Source organism: Salmo salar, chromosome 15 (genome assembly GCF_965601325.2).
Source record: "Salmo salar chromosome 15, fSalSal1, whole genome shotgun sequence".
In the NCBI taxonomy this organism is placed as follows: domain Eukaryota; kingdom Metazoa; phylum Chordata; class Actinopteri; order Salmoniformes; family Salmonidae; genus Salmo; species Salmo salar.
Window position 1 is genome coordinate 77,517,380 of NC_138305.1, and position 22,271 is coordinate 77,539,650.

The window sequence follows — 22,271 nt, forward strand, 5'->3', positions numbered from 1 at the left end:
ATGACCGTGCGCCTGCAAATAAAATTCCATGACCCCAAAAATATAAATATAGTCCACGCAATGGATAAAGACCATATCCCCATCCTTTACAATAATAATATTTTGTGTCAGGCAGATACAGAATGGTTCACACACTAAATTAAGTTATACCTGCCCCACACAGGTGTTTAATATGGGAACGTTGTCTGACGCTTTACACGCAGGTTATACATTTGAATAGTGTCATGGAATCACGACACCAGATTACTCTACTCTGCCTACTCTATTCATAAATGGCCAGCCAAAATGATCACTTAGTTTGAATACACTCACTTTTAGTAGTATACAAAACTCACTGCCCATAAACGTTCAAAGCTACACTTGAAATACTAAACAAAAATATAAATGCAACATGCAATAAATTCAACAATTTGACTGAGTTACAGTTCATATAAGGAAATCAGTCTATTTAAATCAATTAAATAGGTCCTTATCTATTGAATTCACCTGACTGGGCAGGGACGCAGCCATAGATGGGCCTGGGAGGGCACAGGCCCACCCACTTGGGAGCCAGGCCCACCCACTAAGAAGCCAGGCACAGCCAATCAGAATGATTGTGGTTACACGTGGTCTGCGGTTGTGAGGCCAGTTGGATGTACTGCCAAATTCTCTAAAACAACGTTGGAGGCAGCTTACGGTAGAGAAATTAACATTCAATTCTCTGGCAAAAGATCTCGTGGACATTCCTGCAGTCAACATGCCAATTGCACTCTCCCTCAAAACTTGAGACATCTGTGGCATTGAGTTGTGTAACAAAACTGCACATTTTAGAAATGCCTTTTATTGTCCACAGCACAAGGTGCACCTGTGTAATTATCATGCTGTTTAATCAGCTTCTTGATATGCCACACCAGTCAGGTGGATGGATTTTCTCGGCAAAGGAGAAATGCTCACTAACAGGGATGTAAACAAATTTGTGCACAACATTTGTAGATTTTAAATTGATCTAAACTGCCATAATTGTACTGTGTATCAAACTGTATTATAATATTGCAGCGACCTTAACACAACATCTAGCGACCTCATTAAGCAGTTCCTACCTGATGGCGTAATGGTTAAGGTGTTGGCTTGACAATTGATGGACCCGGGTTTGAGTCCCAGTCAGAGCTACCCTCTGAATTCACCACAATATAGTAACAGATTAAAGAGTTAGCTGCACTGACAACATGTGGAAGGTATTATAAATCTGTCTTCGAGGTTTATAGTCCAATCTCTGTCTGCCAAGCATATTTAAATGACTCAATTACTTCCCCTCGCTCCTTTCAAATAAATGCCTAGATCTGCCATTCAGTAGCTCTGTACACAGAAAATCTGGTCTACATTTGTGTTCACAAGTGGAATTACACATTTTAATAGATCAGCAGATGTGGTGTTTTGTGCAGGTAACTAATTGAAACCCATAAGCAGACTGAGGTCGTGTTCCCCTGCAACTGACAGATTGCTATAACATTTGATGTGGTTAGCTGATACAATGTCTGGATAGGTATTTTAAGATCTGTCAGGCGTCAGCCACAACTGAGTAGAGGAACGCACCCGAGTCATGTGCTATGACTCACGCATGGGAGGCTTGGCTTCTCTGAATCTCCTCTGTTTTCTATGAAGGAGGGGCTGCCTCAGCCAGCAACACCCACTCTACCTGAGTCACACCATATATGGAGCGAGACGGGAGAGAATAGAGCTGTATCGCATTAGTGGAAACCAAGACTGTTCTCAGGGCAGATCTGCCGGTTTTGACTAGCACAAGTGACTTTTTGTAGCAGGTTAGGAGAACTTACACAGCAGGTTAGGAGAATTAACGTGGCAGATTAGGAGAATTAACGTGACAGGTTAGGAGAATTAGGTTAAGGTTAGGAAAAAGATTAAGGCTAGATAAAATGCACATTTTTTCCCTGACCCAACTCAAACATACAGTATCTAGCTACAACCAGGCCTGCCCTGAGAACAGTCTTTGTTTCAACTAATGCAATGCAGCAAGAAATAGAGAGGATTTCCGACAGAGGAAAGGGAGATGGGAGGAAAGATCAAAGCTCTTCATACCATGGTATCAAAATCACTGTCGGATGAAAAAGGAATTTAGCCATTATGACAAAAAAGCAAGGAAGTCTTGAAATGTAACAGTTTAGTAACAGCTTATAACATATTTAATCAAATGACAGTGATTGTCATTTAAACAATCTCTAAGTGCACCACAAAGAGATGAACAAACAAGTAGAAGTACTGATTAAGCAAACAGGGATGAATACTATCAATACATTGCAATAATAATTGTGATACTAAATGGAAAAACGATAATCATAAATCAACTGAATGAAAAAATGGATCCAAGTACCACAAGCAAATCTAGTATGCATACTGTATTCTCCATGACCAAGTGCAATAACAAACCTTATTTAATTTCAAACAGTAAAATAATAACTAGACACAGTGATTAATGAACACAACAGGCTGTGCATGTTCCTATATCTTTCGTCTAACAAAGCCTTTTCCATTCCTTATGTCCAACAACCCTTTCCGATTCAAAAAGGCTATTTGAGGAATCCCCGTGTAAAGGTTCAAACCGTAACTTTTTTGTGATGGGAGGGGTTAAATGTTGTACCTTTTTACACTGAACAAAAATACAAATGCAACATTAAATAATTTCTAAGATTTTACTGAGTTACAGTTCATATAAGGAAATCAGTCAATTGAAATAAACAAATTAGGCCCTAATCTATGGATTTCACATGACTGGGAATACAGATATGCATCTGTTGATCACAGATACTTTAAAAAAAGATAGGGGCGTGGATCAGAGAACCTGTCAGTATCTGGTGTGACCACCATTTTCCTCATGCAGCACGACATCTCCTTAGCATAGAGTTGATCTGGCTGTTGATTGTGGCCTGTGGAATGTTGTCCCACTCGTCTTCAATGCTGTGCGAAGTTGCTGGATATTGGCATGAACTGGAACACTCCTTCATACACGCTCAATGGTTGACATGTCTGGTGAGTATTGAAGTCATGGAAGAACTGGGACATTTTCAGCATCCAGGAATTCTGTACAGATTCTTGCGACATGGGGCCATGCATTATCATGCTAAAACATGTGGTGATGGCATCGAATGAATGGCACGACAATGGGCCTCAGGATCTCGTCACGGTATCTCTGTGCATTCATATTGCCATCGATAAAATGCAATTGTGTTCGTTGCCCGTAGATAATGCCTGCCCATACCATAACCCCACCGCCACCATGGGGCTCTCTGTTCACGTCGTTGACATCAGCAAATCGCTCGCCCACACGGCATGCTGTCTGCCATCTGCCCAGTACAGTTGAAACTGGGATTCATCCATGAAGAGCACACTTTTCCAGTGTGCCAGTGGCCATCGAAGGTGAGCATTTGCCCACTGAAGTCGGTTACGACGCCGAACTGCTGTCCCTGGTGAGGACAACGAGCACGCAGATGAGCTTCCCTGAGACGGTTTCTGACAGTTTGTGCAGAAATTCTTTGGTTGTGCAAATCCACAGTTTCATCAGCTGTCCAGGTGGCTGGTCTCAGACAATCCCAAAGGTGAAGAAGCCAGATGTGGAGGTCCTGGGCTGGAGTGGTCACACGTGGTCTGTGGTTACGAGGCTGGCGGGAAGTACTGCCAAATTCTCTAAAATGACTTTGGAGGCGGCTTATGGTAGAGAAATTAACATTAAATTCTCTGGCAACAGCTCTGGTGGACATTACTGCAGTCAACATGACAATAGCATGTTCCCTCAAAACTTGCGACATCTGTGGCAGCTCTTGATATGCCACACCTGTCAGGTGGATGGATTATCTTGGCAAAGGAGAAATGCTCACTAACAGGGATGTAAACAAATACATTTTATTTCAGCTCATGAAACACTTTACATGTTGCATCTATATTTTTGTTCAGTGTAATAATATATTGTTGAAGTGGCTGCTTATCAGAAGATTGGAGGCATGGCTTATTTGAGGCTTTCAAATAGTTATTTTTGGCCAACAAAAAGTATGAAAATGTCATTCCTGTTCATCATTTTAAGTTTGTACACTGCAAATTTGTATTTCCCTTGAATATTTATAAAGTGGTAACTATTCCAACTTTGGGATTTGCATAGGCTCTTGAGGAACTCATACACCTCTGTAAGCCTAATTGAAGCAACAAAACTGTCAGTGTTCAACCTTAACATTTGATGACAATACAACAGGACACATGAACAGAAATGACATGGGTGGCCTTACTCCCACCGGTGGCCTAAAAAGATCTATCTGAAAGCCACACCTTTACTTAGCCACGGTTTCAGTCCAGGGTTCATCCATGAACTCTCTGCGACATTTAAACATGAAAGGTTCCTCCAAGAACTCCTCAACAAACCAAAGGTGCCAATATGAACCTTTGACTAGCAATGGTTTCTTGAGGAACTCTAGGGGTTCCTTGAGTCACCACTAATTCTAAGAGTGTATGTCATAAATGAATAGATAATCATATCCTAATTCAATGAAGATGAAAAATATTCATTCATATTAGGAGAAAGTACAGACACTTTTGTGTGATTTGGTGAATCTGATCAAATATCATGTAATGAAACCCTTATTACCAACATTAAATAAGACAATGTGGACACTATACTGTTCAAAGCGTTTTAAAAATGATATTTGTGTACCGCTTGTCCTAACATACCACCTCACTTCTAACACACTCAGCAATGCCCTTGAAAATAGGAATAAGGGTCTGTACCTATAGTACGCAGCAGTCTGGAAAGATACAGTAGGTGGTTCCCAAGTGTTTTTGTATTGTGATGCATATACAGTAAAGCATTTAGGATGTCTTTTGACCAATCACAAACACAGTAATATTTCTAGCCATCGCCCCAGACAGGTATACTGTCATATGTATACGTTATACTTATTTATACTGTCTGATGTAGTTCAACTGAACCTCAATGCTTTAACAAACTCTGTGTGAATGAATCTCAACACAGATAGCCTACATTATAATAAAACAAAACAGAATAGTCTTTAAGTAAATGAGCAGTGAGGAGAGGTCAAGCTTGACTCAGCAATGCTATTGGAAGCCACTGAGACTGTGGCTGAGCTAGCTGTTTGCGAAGGCAATGGTGTGAACCAGGGCCACTCTGCTGATTATAAAAAGATTAAAGCCAAAATCTGGTGTTTAGTTTCAGCCCAAACAGCAGCATTGTGACTTAAACTTCATAGGCGCAGCTACGAAAGTAAGGACTAACAGGCCATAAAATGTTTAAGTTACATTCCTCAAGAACAAGATCATGGATTGACGTTACCATTGAACAGCAGGAAATATCCCAGATGGTGCCTTTAAGGAACACACTGGAATCTGCACAGTGCCAATTAGCTGGTTGTGTCCACTCAGAAGGGGCTGACTGAGGAGGAGCAGTAATTGCTGAGGTCAACACATATATTTAGCAACAACTCAACACAGCGCTGTGGACTGCCAGCTGAAATCAAAGGCATACCAATGCCAGTGAGTGACATACTCATGTTAAAAACAGACATAATTGATCCTGATTAATGAAAGCAGACAAACTATAATGGCTTCTGGAGATGAATCAGTGGTTTTTCTGTGATGGTCCAGACAATAAAAACAAAAGTGCATAGAGTGACAAACATGTCTGAAAGACACCGAAACAAGTAGTAATGCATTGGGGTGAAGTTATACTGATGCACATGGCCATAGAGGTAGGTAGACCATAGCAAACATCAGAGAGGAGCAATGATGACGGACTGATGCAGCCTTTTGCCTAGAGGCAACAAAGAAACATTGTACCATCAAACAATTGTACCATCTGCTTGTATGCACTAAAATACCAAATCTGGGTCAGTGAGTGAGGAAGACAAGAAGCTTTTTTAGGAGTAGCCCTCATTATCTCTTATGACAGGGATCATCAACTAGATTCAGCCGCGGGACAATTTTTCCTTGAGCAGACGGTCAGGGGACCGGAACATAATTAGAAATAGACTGCAAATTGATCGCAAGAAGCCCAAACAGATATCATGTTTCACAAAAGCATAATAATTTCAAACCTATATTTGTATACGATCACATATCTCTCCATTATGCGTGAGATTACTTTGGAACAGATTTCCAAAATTAAAATCACTTCGAGCTGATTTGCTGGTGTTTTTACAGTCTTTTAATGTCCAACAATAAAAAAATGTAAAAATTATAAACCTTTTTTATTTTTATTTCTCAGAAAACTTGGGTGGCCAAATAAAATCACTTGGTCGGCTGCCAGTTTGGGAACTCCGCCTTATGGGAATTGAGTCAAACAAATAGAGAGAGAAACCAAACCATGTACTGGCTCTATTATCTGTGGCATCTGCTTTATGTAGAACAATGGAGGATTAATATCCTGAATAATAGATTTTGCACATGCACACATCCACAATCACATGCACAAACAGAGACAGACTCACACGTACGTCTACTCACTCACACACGTCATGAACACTGCCACACGTCACAAACACGCACTCAAAACAACACATTGATGCGCATGCTCGCTCACGCTTGACCCTTTCACACCTTCCCACATACACATACGCACCTATACACACAAACCACTCTCTCTCATCCTATGCTCACGTGACTGTGTTTGTGACGGTGTGTGCTGCTGTGAGCAAGAAAAGGCTCTGATGATGAATAAATGAATCAGCTTTTCTCTCTGCCCATTGCGATAACGGACCACAATAACCTCGAGGCATAGAGAGGAGGGCGGGAGTGGGGGAGGAGGTCTACTGCAGATAGGAGGAATTACACACTCCTTTTTTCTTTGTATCTGCGGTTCATGGGCATATTCCTGTCGTTAGTGTAGCACACACACACTCCAGAAATAGCCGCTCAAATTGGACGCCTTGGCCATTTTCTTTACTGCTGAGATATCGCAATGACGTGTCAACCAAAATATTATACTGAATCGGCAGAAAAGTCTGCAGAAGAAAGCATTTGTATTGTCGTGCATAAAGACTGCCTCATTTTCCGTGGTGAATGGATGAACAAGAGCGGTGAAGTGTTCCGGCTAAAAGAATATAGCTGTGGCAGATATAGCCCGACAGACTTTTTACATTCAAAGCTCAGAGGGAAGCTGAGAAGAGCTGCCTTTGAAACACACATCATTAGCACCCACATGCTCATGCATTGACTATTCCATCATCTCTATAGAGGCATTCACTCATTACGATGTGGTGTAGAGCTATACAGTATATAGAACATATGGCTCTGATGTGTGGTAATATACAGCCACCAGCAGAAACTTCCTCATGGCCAGAAGCAGCGGTACAGTACACGTGATGCAATGAAATAGACTGACGCTGACTTGAATAAGAAGGTGAGTTCTAGTAGACCTGCTGTGCTGTATTTCTAATTCTATGGTGTGACGCACACTAGCAGTGTTCACTAGTCTCGTAGTAATGAGTGTCCTCTGCTGTTCAAGTCAAAAGGACCCTTGAGCCAGTCTCCTTGCCCCTGGTGTCCAGTCACTCCAGTGTAGCGGGTCAGGATTACAGTACATTAGGAGGACTCTGTCAGCGGTGGGGCCTGTTGAGGCTGCTGCTGTACAATGGTCAGCTCTAGCTTGGAGTCCATCTTGCCAAACTCCTTCTTCCCCAGCTGCCTCTTCAGGGTCTCCACCTCGTACTCCCTCTTCTTCAGCCTCTCCAGCAGGCTTGATGTCTTCGCTGTCGCCTGTTCAGAAGAAGAATACTTAATAATCCATTTTCTATACAGTCCATGGAAATGTGTTTTTGGCAGAGGAAGACAGGGGCCCTGTTGGAATACCTTCAACATGTAGCCTTCGTTCCCCTCTTCCTTGAGGTAACCATTCATTTGATTGGATAAGAAAAGGTATGGTTTCCACCCTACTGATTTCTCCAATCCAACCATATCAGATACTCTGAACTAGCCCCCCTCCTTACTAGCATTAGCCACTATAATTGACACTTCTGGGGGCTGCAATGGTAGTGTGTGTTTGTGTGGGTTTGTGTTATGTGTGTGCGTGCGTGCAGTAACACAGTTTTGCAAGCAGAGAGAAAAATGTGCAGTTTTATAGCTAATCTCATGCTATTCTATACATTTTTCCATGAGGCTGAGAGAAAATGTAGCAGTTTTAAAGATAATTTATTGCTATTCTATACATTTTGCCCTCAGGCTGAGAGAAAATGTTGCAGTTTTAAAGCTAATAGCGGGGGCTGCGGGGGTGTGTGTTACACCTCTGTGTGCATGTGAATTATTAATAGGTGACAGTGAGATTTCTATTGATCTTCAGATTATGCTAGTGTGGTAGACGGACTCACGCAGCCAGTGGTTGAGGTAATGAGGATCATGAAAAGAGATAGCCTACTTGAGGTACAGTTAGATGGGTATGTTTACTTCAAACAACAAACTGTGATTTTTGTGTGGAGTAGCAGCAAGTCAGAACCACCAATTCTTTTTTTTGGTAGGACTGGAGAGGAGAGACAATACTGGATGACGATACGATGTTAAATAATCATTCATTAAATATCACAAAGTTAATCTGAAAGCCACTTCCTTGGAACAGAACCAAGCAGATAAGCAACATACGCTAGTAAATTGTAAATCTAGGATGTTAACGGTTTGATATGAGTAGCAGAGGAATAGTGTGTCTGTTTGTCTATCCAGCTGTGGATCTGGCTCACCTTGTCGCCGGCCTCAGTACGGACACAGCTGTGAGAGGCTGTCTTCCCACTCCTCCTCTGGACTTTCTCCACACTCACTGCCTGTGGAGGGAAGAGAGAGAGGAAAGGGAGATATGACACAGAGGGGAGGAGAGATGAAAGGGAGGGAAGAGAGGGGTTTGAGAGGGAGAAAGGAGGGAGGGAGGTTAAGAAGGAATTAGGGAATAGAGGAGAAGAGAGGGGAGGGTGCAAAGGGAGGAGAGCAAACAAAGACTGCGTTTAGACAGGCAGCGCAACTCTGTTCTTTTTTCCACTAATTGGTATTTTGATCAATCAGATCAGATCTTTTCACATCAGATCTTGCCATAAAGATAGTGCTATTAATATGAAGCTTTTTAACGCTTAATTAAGGTTATGCTGAATACTTGCTATATTATGCTGAAAACATGCTGCTGATACCAATCCTCACCCTGATTCATAATGACACATTAAGCTGAGTCCATCTTAATCATGGATATGGGATATTAAGCTTAACCACACAGTGAGACAGACGGGCCCGGGGTGCCACAGTGTACCTTTCAATTACAGATCTGTTTACTTACAGTATCTTTACATGAACGGCACTATGCTAACAAACAACCAGAGAATGGCCACTATGATGACTGGAATCACGGTTGTTTTATTAACATGACTGTGGAAAATAAAAGTTTGGCCACTCTAAAATTCACTGTAAAAGCATATTGCCTTTTGGCAGACACAGTATTTTTATTTTTTTTATATTTTAGTCATTTTTTTAATCTAGTATCTACTGTTGAATAAAATGGCTGTTTTAAACATTAGTTCACAATCACACTCGATTAGGCCATGTCCCATACTACTCATACACAGAGTATAAAGCCTTTTTAAAGTGTCAAGTTATGACATCCTACTGTCCACTGTAAGACATGGCACAAACTGTCATTTGACACATAATTGCTGTTGCATAGAATACCATTTTGGACTACTATATCCTCTACAGGATCGGTGTTCCCCCCCCCACGGGATGGTTGAGCTAACGTAGGTCAATGTGATTAGCACGAGGTTGTAAGTAACAAGAACATTTCCCAGGACATAGACATTAGAGGTCGACCGATTAATCGGAATGGCCGATTAATTAGGGCCGATTTCAAGTTTTCATAACAATCGGTAATCGGTATTTTTGGCCACCGAATTGCAGTTTTTTATTGAAAAAAATTATAATATTTTTACACCTTTATTTAACTAGGCAAGTCAGATTAAGAACACATTCTTATTTTCAATGACGTCCTAGGAACGGGGGTTAACTGTCTTGTTTAGGGGGGATTCGGGGATTCGTTTTTGCAACCTTCCGGTTAATAGTCCAACGCTCTAACCACCTGCCTTACATTGCACTCCACGAGGAGCCTGCATGGCAGGCTGACTACCTGTTACGCGAGGGCAGCAAGAAGCCAAGGTAAGTTGCTAGCTAGCATTAAACTTATCTTATAAAAAACTATCAATCTTAACATAATCACTAGTTAACTACACATGGTTGATGATATTACTAGTTTATCTAACGTGTCCTGCGTTGCATATAATCGATGCAGTGCCTGTTAATTTCTCATCGAATCACAGCCTACTTCGACAAACGGGTGATGATTTAACAAGCGCATTTGCGAAAAAAGCACTGTCGTTGCACCAATGTACCTAACCATAAACATCAATGCCTTTCTTTAAAATCAATACACAAGTATATATTTTGAAACCTGCATATTTAGTTAATATTGCCTGCTAACATGAATTTGTGTCACTTCTCTAGCGTTCCGTGCAAGCAGTCAGGGTATATACAGCAGTTTGGGCCGCCTGGCTCATTGCGGACTGTGTGAAGTCCATTTATTCCTAACAAAGGCCGTAATTAATTGCCAGATTTGTACATAATTATGACATAACATTGAAGGTTGTGCAATGTAACAGGAATATTTAGACTTAGGGATGCCACCCGTTAGATAAAATACGGAACATTTCCGTATTTCACTGAAATAATAAACGTTTCGTTTTCGAAATGATAGTTTCCGGATTCGACCATATTAATGACCAAAGGCTCGTATTTCTGTGTGTTATTATGTTATAATTAAGTCTATGATTTGATATTTGATAGAGCAGTCTGACTGAGCGATGGTAGGCAGCAGCAGGCTCGTAAGCATTCATTCAAACAGCACCTTCGTGCACTTTGCCAGCAGCTCTTCGCAATTCTTCAAGCATTGCGCTGTTTATGACAAGCCTATCAACTCCTCAACTCCCAAGATTAGGCTTGTGTAACCAATGTAAAATGGCTAGCTAGTTAGCGGGTGCGCGCTAATAGCGTTTCAAATGTCACTCGCTCTGAGACTTGAAGTAGTTGTTCCCCTTGCTCTACATGGGTAACGCTGCTTCGAGGGTGGCTGTTGTCGATGTGTTCCTGGTTCGAGCCCAGGTAGGAGCGAGGAGAGGGACGGAAGCTATACTGTTACACTGGCAATACTAAAGTGCCTATAAGAACATCCAATAGTCAAAGGTATATGAAATACAAATCGTATAGAGAGAAATAGTCCTATAATTCTTATAATAACTACAACCTAAAACTTCTTACCTGAGAATATTGAAGACTCATATGAAAGCTGGTGGTTCCTTTTAACATGTTCTCATGTTTTGAGCAAGGAACTTAAACGTTAGCTTTTTTACATGGCACATATTGCACTTTTACTTTCTTCTCCAGCACTTTGTTTTTGCATTATTTAAACCAAATTGAACATGTTTCATTATTTATTTGAGGCTAAATTGATAGTATTTATGTATTATATTAAGTTAAAATAAGTGTTCATTCAGTATTGTTGTAATTGTCATTATTACAAATAAATAAATAAATAAAATCGTCCGATTAATCAGTATCGGCTTTTTTTGGTCCTCCAATAATCGGCCGACCTCTAATAGACATATCTGATATGGACAGAAAGCTTAAATTCTTGTTAATCAAACTGCACCCGACCAATTTACAGTAGCTATTACAGTGAAAAAAATACCATGCTATTGTTTGAGGAGAGTGCACAGTTATGAACTTGAAAATGTATTAATAAACTAATTAGGCACATTTGGGCAGTCTTGATAAAACATTTTGAACAGAAATGCAATGGTTCATTTAATCAGTCTAAAACTTTGCACATACACTGCTAGTGGCCAAAATCTAAATTGCGCCTAATCTGGAATATTACATTTTGCCTTCCTCTTGCATTTCAAAGATGTAAAAAACACATGTTTTTTTCTTTGTATTATCTTTTACCAGATATAATGTGTTATACTCTCTAACATTAATTTCACATTTCCACAAACCTCAAAGTGTTTCCTTTCAAATGGTATCAAGAATATGCATATCCTTGCTTTAGGTCCAGAGCTACAGGCAGTTAAATTTGGGAATGTAATTTTAGGCGAAAATTGAAAAAAAAGGGTCCAATCTTTAAGAGGATGGCTGTGTAACATATTCTATAAGTGCCTTCGGAAAGTATTTAGACACCTTGACTTTTTCCACATTTTGTTACGTTACAGCCTTATTCTAAAATGGATTCAATATTTATTTTTTCAGCAATCTACACACAATACCCCATAATGAAAAAGCAAAAACAGGTTTTTAGAATTTTTAGCAAATGTATTAAACCTAAAAACAGAAATACCTTATTTACAGAAGTATTCAGACCCTTTGCTATGAGACTCCAAATTGAGCTCAGATAAATCCTGTTTCCATTGATCATACTTGAGATGTTTCAACAACTTGATTGGAGTCCACCTGTGGTAAATTCAATTGATTGGACATGATTTGGAAAGGCACACATCTGTCTATATTAGGTCCCACAGCTGACAGTGCATGTCAGAGTAAACACCAAGCCATGAGGTTGAATGAATTGTCCGTAGAGCTCAGAGACAGGATTGTGTCGAGGCACAATTTTTATGCAGCATTGAAGGTTGTGGGTTCGATTCCCACGGGGGGCCAGTACAAAAACAAAAACAAAAAATGTGTGAAATGAAATGTATGAAATGCATGCAATCACTACTGTAAGTCGCTCTGGATAAGAGCGTCTGCTAAATGACTAAAATGGAAAATGTAAGGTTCCCAAGAACATAGTGTCCTCCATCATTCTTACATGGAAGAAGTTTGGAACCACCAAGTCATTATGGGGTATTGTGTCTAGATTGATAACGAAAACCCCCCCGATTTAATCAATTTTAGAATAAGACTCTAATGTAAGAAAATGTGGAAAAAGTCAAGGGGTCTGAATATTTTCCGAATGCACTGTATATGCTTGTATGAACACTGGTACTGTAGATGCTATTGACTCATACTGTATGTAATAATGAGCCTTAGGTTATAGGTTCAGCCCTACGGTCAATTGCCATTCTGCGTCCCAATGAGACACCATCAGCATCTCCTAAGATTGTTCCAAGTTAGCTTTCTATCTACTTGATTATACAGTAGATGGAGGAAATTTACCTTACTTAAGCACTTACGTTTGATCAATCGATTTTTGATCAATCCATACATGCTTGAACAGCACAACAAAGCCTGAGGAAGGGCCCAATAAATGCTATGTCTGTCTGTCTGTCTCTGTCTGTCTGTCTGTCTGTCTGTCTGTCTGTCTGTCTGTCTGTCTGTCTGTCTGTCTGTCTGTCTGTCTGTCTGTCTGTCTGTCTGTCTGTCTGTCTGTCTGTCTGTCTGTCTGTCTGTGGACTTGCTTAGTGGGCAATCGACTAGTCATGTCCATTTTCAATGGACTCAGCATAGCTTGTCTGAGGGTGGGCAAATTACCTGGAACAAAAGTATGAGGTTCTTGTATCTGTTCTGTTAATAATGGCCCCAGGTAAATTACACTATTCCTACCATACCATGACTGGGATTCAACGGCACCGTCCGTAAGAATTTTACCACAGCTGTTATTTTCCAAATACTACCTATGCATGCATACCTGGAAGTAGTAACATTGATGAAGCAGAAACAGTCAGGTACCCAGCAAAGTTTAGCTAGCTGGACTAGATAGATTTTAGGTGTTACAAAGCAAATCACCCCGTGGGTTGGACTGTTGAACTCCGTTTTACTAGGCTACTTTCTATAGCTTACGGCTCTTTACGGCCCTGGTGTTAAGGCCGATCTCCTGGTCCAGCCTATTGTACATCAAGGTGAATATGTGTTACAAAACAAATAGGCTTCTGGGTTCGTTGAGTGTTTCACTCCGCTCTACTACTTCTATACCTTACGGCTCTTTACGGCCCTGGTGTTTACGTCTATCTCATGTTCCAGACGACTCTGGGTGTGGCGCAAGGCCTCACGGAGCAGGGAGCTCTCTTGGCTCTCCGTCTCCAGCTCGGTCCTCAGCATATCCAGCCTGGACTGGAGTTGCTGACCCGCCGCCTGGCTCTCCCTGGGCGGGGGAGGGGAGGGTAGCAGAGGGGGAGGACAGACGTAATACAGACACTTATCAATGATCAAATCACCCTAACTACAATCCTGTTTCAAGTCACTTGAGGCAGGTGGGTTTTCTACTCATCAATCAAATGAGTCAACACATTACGTAAACACCAACCAATAAAAGTAGGCCAAATAAATAGTTGACTCTTTGTGTTGCTCCTACAGTAGCATCTCTCTTATAACTTAATTACTATTGAAGCAGCTAGCGGGTGATTGGTTGGTAAGAGTGTGGTGCTAGCAATGCCAAGTTATTTGTTAAAATTTCTGCAGGGATTACATACACATTATAAAAATATATGCACTCACTGTACTGTATATTGCTTTGGATAAAAGTGTCTGCAAAGTGGCATATTTGTAGCAATTTCATGAAAATTCACTATTGAGGAAAGGGATCTATTTCATGGCCCTGTATTCCCTTCTTTTACTTCCCTACCTGAGAGTAGTCATTTCTCTATGCTGCTGCTGCAGTAGGGTTTCACTTCGCTGGGCCTGGCTGTGCTGTAGGGCCATGCAGCTCCGGAGCAGCTCCAGGTCTGCGTGACGCAAAGAAGCCAGACTGGCCCTCTCCTCCTGGGGCAGGTGCTGCAGGGACACACACCCATGCAGCTGGCCCTCGCTCAACTCCAGAGCCTTGCACAGCGCCCGTGCCAGATCCAGGTACTGAGAGAGAGAGAGAGAGAGAGAGAGAGAGAGAGAGAGAGAGAGAGAGAGAGAGAGAAATAGAGAGAGGGAGAAAAAAAAATAGAGAGAGAGAGAGAGAAAAATAGAGAGAAAAATAGAGAGAGAGAGACAAAGACAGAATGAGAGGAGTAATTGATGATTTAGTTTAATCAAGTAGGTGCTGGGCTAGGACAAAAACCTGCACACCCTGTAGCTCTCTTGGGTTAGAATTGAAGAACACTGCAGCCCAGTCACCCGTAGATGGCAATGGGGATACATTCTGCTAAATGTCATATAGCTGTCATAGCCACCCACACTCTCCACCTGACAGCATCCTTCCACTCACTGTCCTCTCGCTGAGGTCCAGGGCGTCTGATAGGTCCAGTCTGGCTGTGCGCTCCAGGGTCTCCTCCCCCAATGCTACAGAGAGCGGCCAGCCACTCTAGATTGAAATGATCATGTAACATATGACATTACACAATACTACGTTGATAATCATAGTCATAGGCATTAAGATGAATTTCTCAGCAGAGTGAGTATTGGGATGTGTTCATTGGGTGCATTTAATGAAAAACTTTTAATACATTTAGCAATGGAAAAGAAAATAAGAAACCATCTGTCTTATGTAACCATACCAAACGAATCATATCCTACTAATTTGAGTTCCCGGATTTACGGTTACTATGTTACGGTTAGTCTATGAGACCAGGCTAGGTCAGGTGCTTACCACTGCAGACCTCGGTGTGCTGAGTTTCCCCGCCTCACTCCCTGCTTGTTTCTTAGGTGCCCCCTGCTGGGTGAAGCGCTCTGAGGGAACAAACAGTTACCCAAATATCAGAGAAGAGGAACACTTTGGAGGACATACATTTTTATAGTCTCCTAAGTAATTTAAATACATATATAGACAATGTACAATGACATTGACCAAGGCATAGAGATGGGGAGCAGCACAAAAACAGTATATTTAAAAAAGTACTTTCCCCACTTCTTTTTGTTATCTGAGATAATCTGATATGGGGTCTTAGGGCCCCTGGTCCCTGCCCTAATGTATCCTGCAATAGCCTTTGTGTCACGTCCTGACCAGTAATAGGGGTTATTTGTTATTGTAGTTTGGTCAGGACGTGGCAGAGGGTATTTGTTTTATGTGGTTCAGGGTGGTGGTTTGTTTAGTAGGGTATTTGATTTATGTATTCCGGGGGTTTTTGGGCACTGTTCTATGTTAGTGTATTTCTATGTTCTGTCTAGTCTTTTGTATTTCTATGTTTTGTTAATTGGGGTTGGACTCTCAATTGGAGGCAGGCGTTTTCTAGTTGCCTCTGATTGAGAGTCCTATATATAGGTATGTGTTTTTTTGAGTGCTTTGTGGGAGATTGTTCTGTGTATAGCCTTGTGCCTTACCAGCATGTGATTAGTCGTTGTGTTTTATTTGTGTATGTGTTTATTTTGGTTCTCCTTCTTGTCCGTTTATAATAAAGAAGATGAGTGCACATTTCCCCGCTGCATTTTGGTCTATATCCGACAACAACCGTGACACTTTGCCGTGTTCAATTACATCACATGGGAGCAAAACATGCTGTGTGCAAGCTTTCTTTCTATATTCATAAAGTTTTGACCTTGCTTACTCAGGGGCCATGTTTGCTCCAAGGCTCCGATCCTGCCCCTCATCTCTGACAGAGCCTCCCTCTGATGCTGAATCACCTCCTTGTGTCGATAACCTCTGGACTTTGACCCCTTCTTGGCAGGAGCGGTGACAGTGGCCATTTCCTGGACACAAAGGGAGAAAAAAATGACGTTTGAATCATATTCTTAACTCATGATAGGGTCTAGAGTTTTTCCTCTGAGAGTTTCAGCTCAGGATTTCACAACTCAGAGGTAGAGGTGGAGGACAACACTAAGTGGACTATGGTTGTAGCCAAAAAGTCAATTGACATGAAGGAAGAGCTGGATGCATCACCAAATGATTGAGTATGTGTATAATGCTGAAGAGTGGTAAGTACAAAGTAGGAGGACGAGTTGAGCCTCTCACACTGAAAAGAAGACCCCAAAGGTTTAGAATGCAGCTGGACACATATTCAATCTCTCCCTATCCCAGTCTGTTGTCCCCACATGCTTCAAAATGGCCACCATTGTTCCTGTACCAAAGAATGCAAAGGTAACTGAACTAAATGACCATCGCCCCGTAGCACTGACTTCTGTCATCATGAAGTGCTTTGAGAGACTAGTCAAGAATCATATAACCTCCAGCTTACCTGTCACCCTAGACCCATTTCTATTTGCTTACCGCCCCAATAGGTCCACAGATGATGCAATCGCCATCACACTGTACACTGCCCTATCTCATCTGGACAAGAGGAATACCTATGTAAGAATGCTGTTCATTGACTACAGCTCAGCATTCAACACCATAGTTCCCTTCAAGCTCATCATTATGCTTGAGGCCCTGGGTCTCAACCCCACCCTGTGCAATTGCGTCCTGGACTTCCTGACGGTCCGCCCCAGGTGGTGAAGGTAGGAAACAACATCTCCACTTCGCTGATCCTCAACACTGGGGCCCCACAAGGGTGCGTGCTCAGCCCCCTCCTGTACTCCCTGTTCAGCCATGACTGTGTGGCCATGCACGCCTCCAACTCAATCATCAAGTTTGCAGACAACACAACAGTAGTAGGCTAGATTACCAACAATGATGAGACAGCCTCCAGGGAGGAGGTGAGGGCTCTCGGAGTGTGGTGTCAGGAAAATAACCTCTCACTCAACGTCAACAAAACGAAAGAGATGATCGTGGACTTCAGGAAACAGCAGAGGGAGCACCCCCCTATCCACATCGATGGGACAGCAGTGGAGAAGGTGGAAAGTTTTAAGTTCCTTGGCGTACACATCACGGACAAACTGAAGTGGCCCCCCACACAGACAGTGTGGTGAAGAAGGCAACAGCGCCTCTTCAACCTCAGGAGGCTGAAGAAATTTGGCTTGCCACCTAAAACCCTCACAAACTTTTACAGATGCACAATTGAGAGCATCCTGTCGGGCTGTATCACCGCCTGGTACGGCAACTGCACCGCCCACAACCGCAGGGCTCTCCAGAGAACGGTGCGGTCTGCATAACGCATCACCGGGGTCAAACTACCTGCCCTCCAGGATACCTACAGCACCTGATGTCACAGGAAGACCAACAAGATCATCAAGGACAACAACCACCCAAGCCACTGCCTGTTCACCCCGCTAGCATCCAGAAGGTGAGGTCAGTACAGGTGCATCAAAGCAGGGACAGAGTGACAGACAAACAACTTCTATCTCAAGGCCATCAGACTGTTAAACAGCCATCACTAGCACAGAGACGCTGCTGTCCACATACAGACTTGAAATCACTGGCCACTTTAATAAATGGAACACTAGTCACTTTAATAAGCCACTTTAATAATGTTTACATATCTTGCATTACTCATGTATATACTGTATTCTATACTATATATTGTATCTTAGCCGATGCCGCTCTGTCATTGCTCATCCATATATTTATATTTATATATTCTTATTCCATTCCTTTACTTAGATTTGTGTGTATTAGGTATCTGTTGTGGAATTGCTAGATATTACTTGTTAGATATTGCTACACTGTCGGAAACTAAAGTGGCAAGAAAAAGTATGTGAACCCTTAGGAAATATCTGGATTTCTGCATAAATTGGTCATAAAATTGCATCTGATCTTCATCTAAGTCACAACAATAGACAAACTAATAACACAAATTCTTGTATTTTTCTTGTCTATATTGAATATATAATTTAAACATTCACAGTGTAGGTTGGAAAAAGTATGTGAACCCCTAGGCTAATGACTTCTCCAAAAGCTAACTGGAGTCAGGAGTCAGCTAACCTGGAGTACAATCATTGAGATGAGATTGGAGATGTTGGTTAGAGCTGCCCTGCCCTATAAAAACCACTCGCAAAATTTGAGTTTGCTATTCACAAGAGGCATTTCCTGATGTGAACCATGCCTCGAACAAAAGAGATCTCATAAGACCCAAGATTAAGAATTGTTGACTTGCATAAAGCTGGAAAGGGTTAAAAAGTATCTCTAAAAAGCCTTGATGTTCACCAGTCCACGGTAAGACAAATTGTCTATAAATGGAGAAAGTTTAGCACTGTTGCTACACTCCCTAGGAGTGGCTGTCCTGCAAAGATGACTGCAAGAGCACAGCGCAGGATGCTCAATGAGGTTAAGAAGAATCCTAGAGTGTCAGCTAAAGACATAGAAATCTCTGGGACATGCTAACATCTCTGTTGACGAGTCTATGATACGTAAAACACTAAACAAGAATGGTGTTCATGGGAGGACACCACGGAAGAAGCCACTGCTGTCCAAAAAAAACATTGCTGCACGTCTGAAGTTCGCAAAAGAGCATCTGGATGTTCGACAGTGTTACTGGCAAAATATTCTGTGGACAGATGAAACTAAAGCTGAGTTGTTTGGAAGGAACACACAAAACTATGTGTGTAGAAAAAAAGGCACAGCACACCAACATCAAAACCTCATCCCAACTGTAAAGTATGGTGAAGGGAGCATCATGGTTTGGAGCTGCTTTGCTGCCTCAGGGCCTGGACAGCTAGCTATCATCAACAGAAAAATGAATTCCCAAGTTTATCAAGACATTTTGCAGGAGAATGTAAGGCTATCTGTCCGCCAATTGAAGCTCAACAGAAGTTGGGTGATGCCGATGTCAGGACAACGACCCAAAACACAGAATTAAATCAACAACTGAATGCCTTCAACAAACGAAAATATGCCTTCTGGAGTGGCCCAGTCAGAGACCTGACCTCGATTGAGATGCTGTGGCATGACCTCAAGAGAGCAGTGTACACCAGACACCCCAAGAATATTGCTGAACTGAGACAGTTTTGTAAAGAGGAATGGTCCAAAATTCCTCCTGACTGTTGTGCAGGTCTGATCTGCAACTACAGAAAACGTTTTGATTGAGGTTATTGCTGCCAAAGGAGGGTCAATTTATATTTTAATCTATTATATTTCATTCTCCATTCTCTGGTATCATGGCTATACATCCACTAATATTCCTTTATACAATTAAGGTTTCAGATTTGTGTTTTGGACTCATATCAACCAATGGCACTTCTGTTAATGCGCAAATCATTTGACTGCTGGCATCTTGCAGGTTGAGATTATTTTTGGCTGTGCTTTATGAAAAGATCCAAGCTCTTACTAGACTATGACGTGTGATTTCTTTGTGTTGCTATGAGTGAAATCGAAGGAAATTATATTGACTTGTCAAAAATGCATAGAAATGCACCTCCATTGAGTTCAATGACTCGGTGGATGTTGACTTGAGCTCCTTTCCAGCCAAGTGTCCTTCACTGCAGATCTGTGGCTGATCGTATGAAACACACTCAGGGACACAACGCCTGTCATTGTGGTCTGTTGTGTGAGTCAGCAAGTTCGAATGCATCACCTACTGACACAATGCAATGTTCCTGATCCTCACTACACTGTAGTGGGCCTATTGACTATAACACGAGTACTAAAACAAGAGTCTGAATGGCTATGTTGTAGAAGTGAGTGAGTGATTGAGTGACACACACACACACACACACACACACACACACACACACACACACACACACACACACACACACACACACACACCACACACACACACACACACACACACACACACACACAAATACAGTTTGTGTAACAAACACAAGCCTAAATCATGTCTGGGCAGTACGAAGCTGTTGAGGCCCTCTATTTTCCATTTAGAGAGACAAACAGCAGATAAATGAGCGCCCTGGGGAATACAGAGGAGTCGTGTCATGTTGTACTGTACTGTTGCTATGGTTTACGACAAGGTGCTGCTTTACATGCAAGTGTGTTGTCAGGATGCGAGGCACATGCCATTAAACATAGTGATGCACAATGTCATATAATGTATCTCCTGCTTCTCCAGTGTCCTGATAGGAGGGGGAACAGGAGATGGTCTCTTCCTCTGAGTGTTGATTGTACTGAGTTAGAGGCGTGGCACCACAGCACAAGATCATTATCAGCAGAACCTGTTCAAACGGGCTTTTCTCTGAGGAAACAGAGGCACCCTCCAGCGTTTACTGAACCAGACAGCTAAATATCAGACCTCTTTTTTTCAGTAACGTATTCAAGTGTATGTGTGGTGAACCTATGATGCTGCAAATCTTTTCCATATTGTTGTGTGCCTCGTGCTTCATTTGATTCCTCTCTTGCCTTCAGTTGATCAATGCGGCTGGAGAGTGCAATCTTCTTAGCCTGGTCCCAGATATGTTTGTCCTTTATAGCATAGTCAACTCCTATGGTTGTTGTCTGGCATGATAACCACTGTTTGAGTCGATGAGACAGCACATACACATCAGGGACCAGGCTACAAACACCTGGTGTCCCTGGTCTAAATCTAAATCAACCAGTTCACCAAAAGCCAGGAGACACGGCGGCCCTCGAGGACCAGAGGTGTACACCACTGGTCCTGTATTCCTAAAGCGTCTCAGATGAGGGAGTACAAGGATCAGGTTCCCCTTTGGGTTCACTCATTATAATCTAAAAGGCAAAACTGATCCTAAATCAGCACTCCTACTCTGAGACTCTTTGTGAATATGGGCCTTTATGTTATTCCACTCGCCTTTGTGTGTGGTGGTATGCAGGGAACAACAGAGTAGTGGACAGGCTGGGTCTGCTCTGGGTGTGTCCTCTGTTCCTTCATCTCTCTCTCTGCCCTGAGACTCTTCTCCAGGTCCACCTGACAAAGCCTGGTAGGACACAACACATTAGATCAAATCAAATCATAAAATATACGATAGGACACAACGCATCAGCTCTTCACTACATGCTGGCTGGCTGCTTGCTATCGTAATGACCCTAACATAGATACTACATTACTTTGTACTTATGCCATTTGAAGGTAAATATTTTTTTTGTTGCTAAAATTTCATTATATCGCGGAGAGAAACCATGAGAGAGTTTAAATGTATTGGTACTTCACATTTGTACACATATGATATTACATTTGAGGATTCCACATTACAAATCCAATGTAACCGATGGGGATTGGTAACCGCACTCCTCAGCTTTAAATGTCTCCCCCCGCACCTACCCCAGGCCTACCTCAATTCATCCCTCACTTTCTCAAGCTCCTCCCCTTTCTGCTCCACGAGTTGTGACATCAGCATTAGCTTCTGAGTGAGAGTGCTCAGTTGGACCCTCTGATCCACAACCAGAGCCTTAAGCTGCTCCAACTGTAGTTTCTGCTGCTCACTGAGCTCCCCTGCAGAATACACACAGTTAAGCATTCACACACACGCACACGCACACGAACACACACACACACGCACGCACGCACACACGCACACACACACACACACACACACACACACACACAAGCGCACACCATGCG

General features: G+C 42.1%; 1 protein-coding gene across 1 annotated transcript in view; it reads right to left on the reverse strand.

Annotated features, from left to right (window-relative positions):
• Window positions 1–4,802: 4,802 nt before the first annotated feature.
• The window catches only part of fhad1 (forkhead-associated (FHA) phosphopeptide binding domain 1), a 44,411-nt gene continuing 26,942 nt past the window's right edge, over window positions 4,803–22,271 (reverse strand). Inside the window, exons 19-28 of the mRNA XM_082961498.1 lie at window positions 21,983–22,142; window positions 21,486–21,627; window positions 16,802–16,874; window positions 16,470–16,652; window positions 15,575–15,654; window positions 15,194–15,289; window positions 14,621–14,847; window positions 13,972–14,140; window positions 8,721–8,801; window positions 4,803–7,749 (exon numbers count right to left, since the gene is read on the reverse strand). Of these exons, the coding sequence (XP_082817624.1) occupies window positions 7,576–7,749; window positions 8,721–8,801; window positions 13,972–14,140; window positions 14,621–14,847; window positions 15,194–15,289; window positions 15,575–15,654; window positions 16,470–16,652; window positions 16,802–16,874; window positions 21,486–21,627; window positions 21,983–22,142 (1,385 nt within the window). The 3' untranslated portion in view covers window positions 4,803–7,575. The remainder of the gene's footprint in view (window positions 7,750–8,720; window positions 8,802–13,971; window positions 14,141–14,620; window positions 14,848–15,193; window positions 15,290–15,574; window positions 15,655–16,469; window positions 16,653–16,801; window positions 16,875–21,485; window positions 21,628–21,982; window positions 22,143–22,271) is intronic.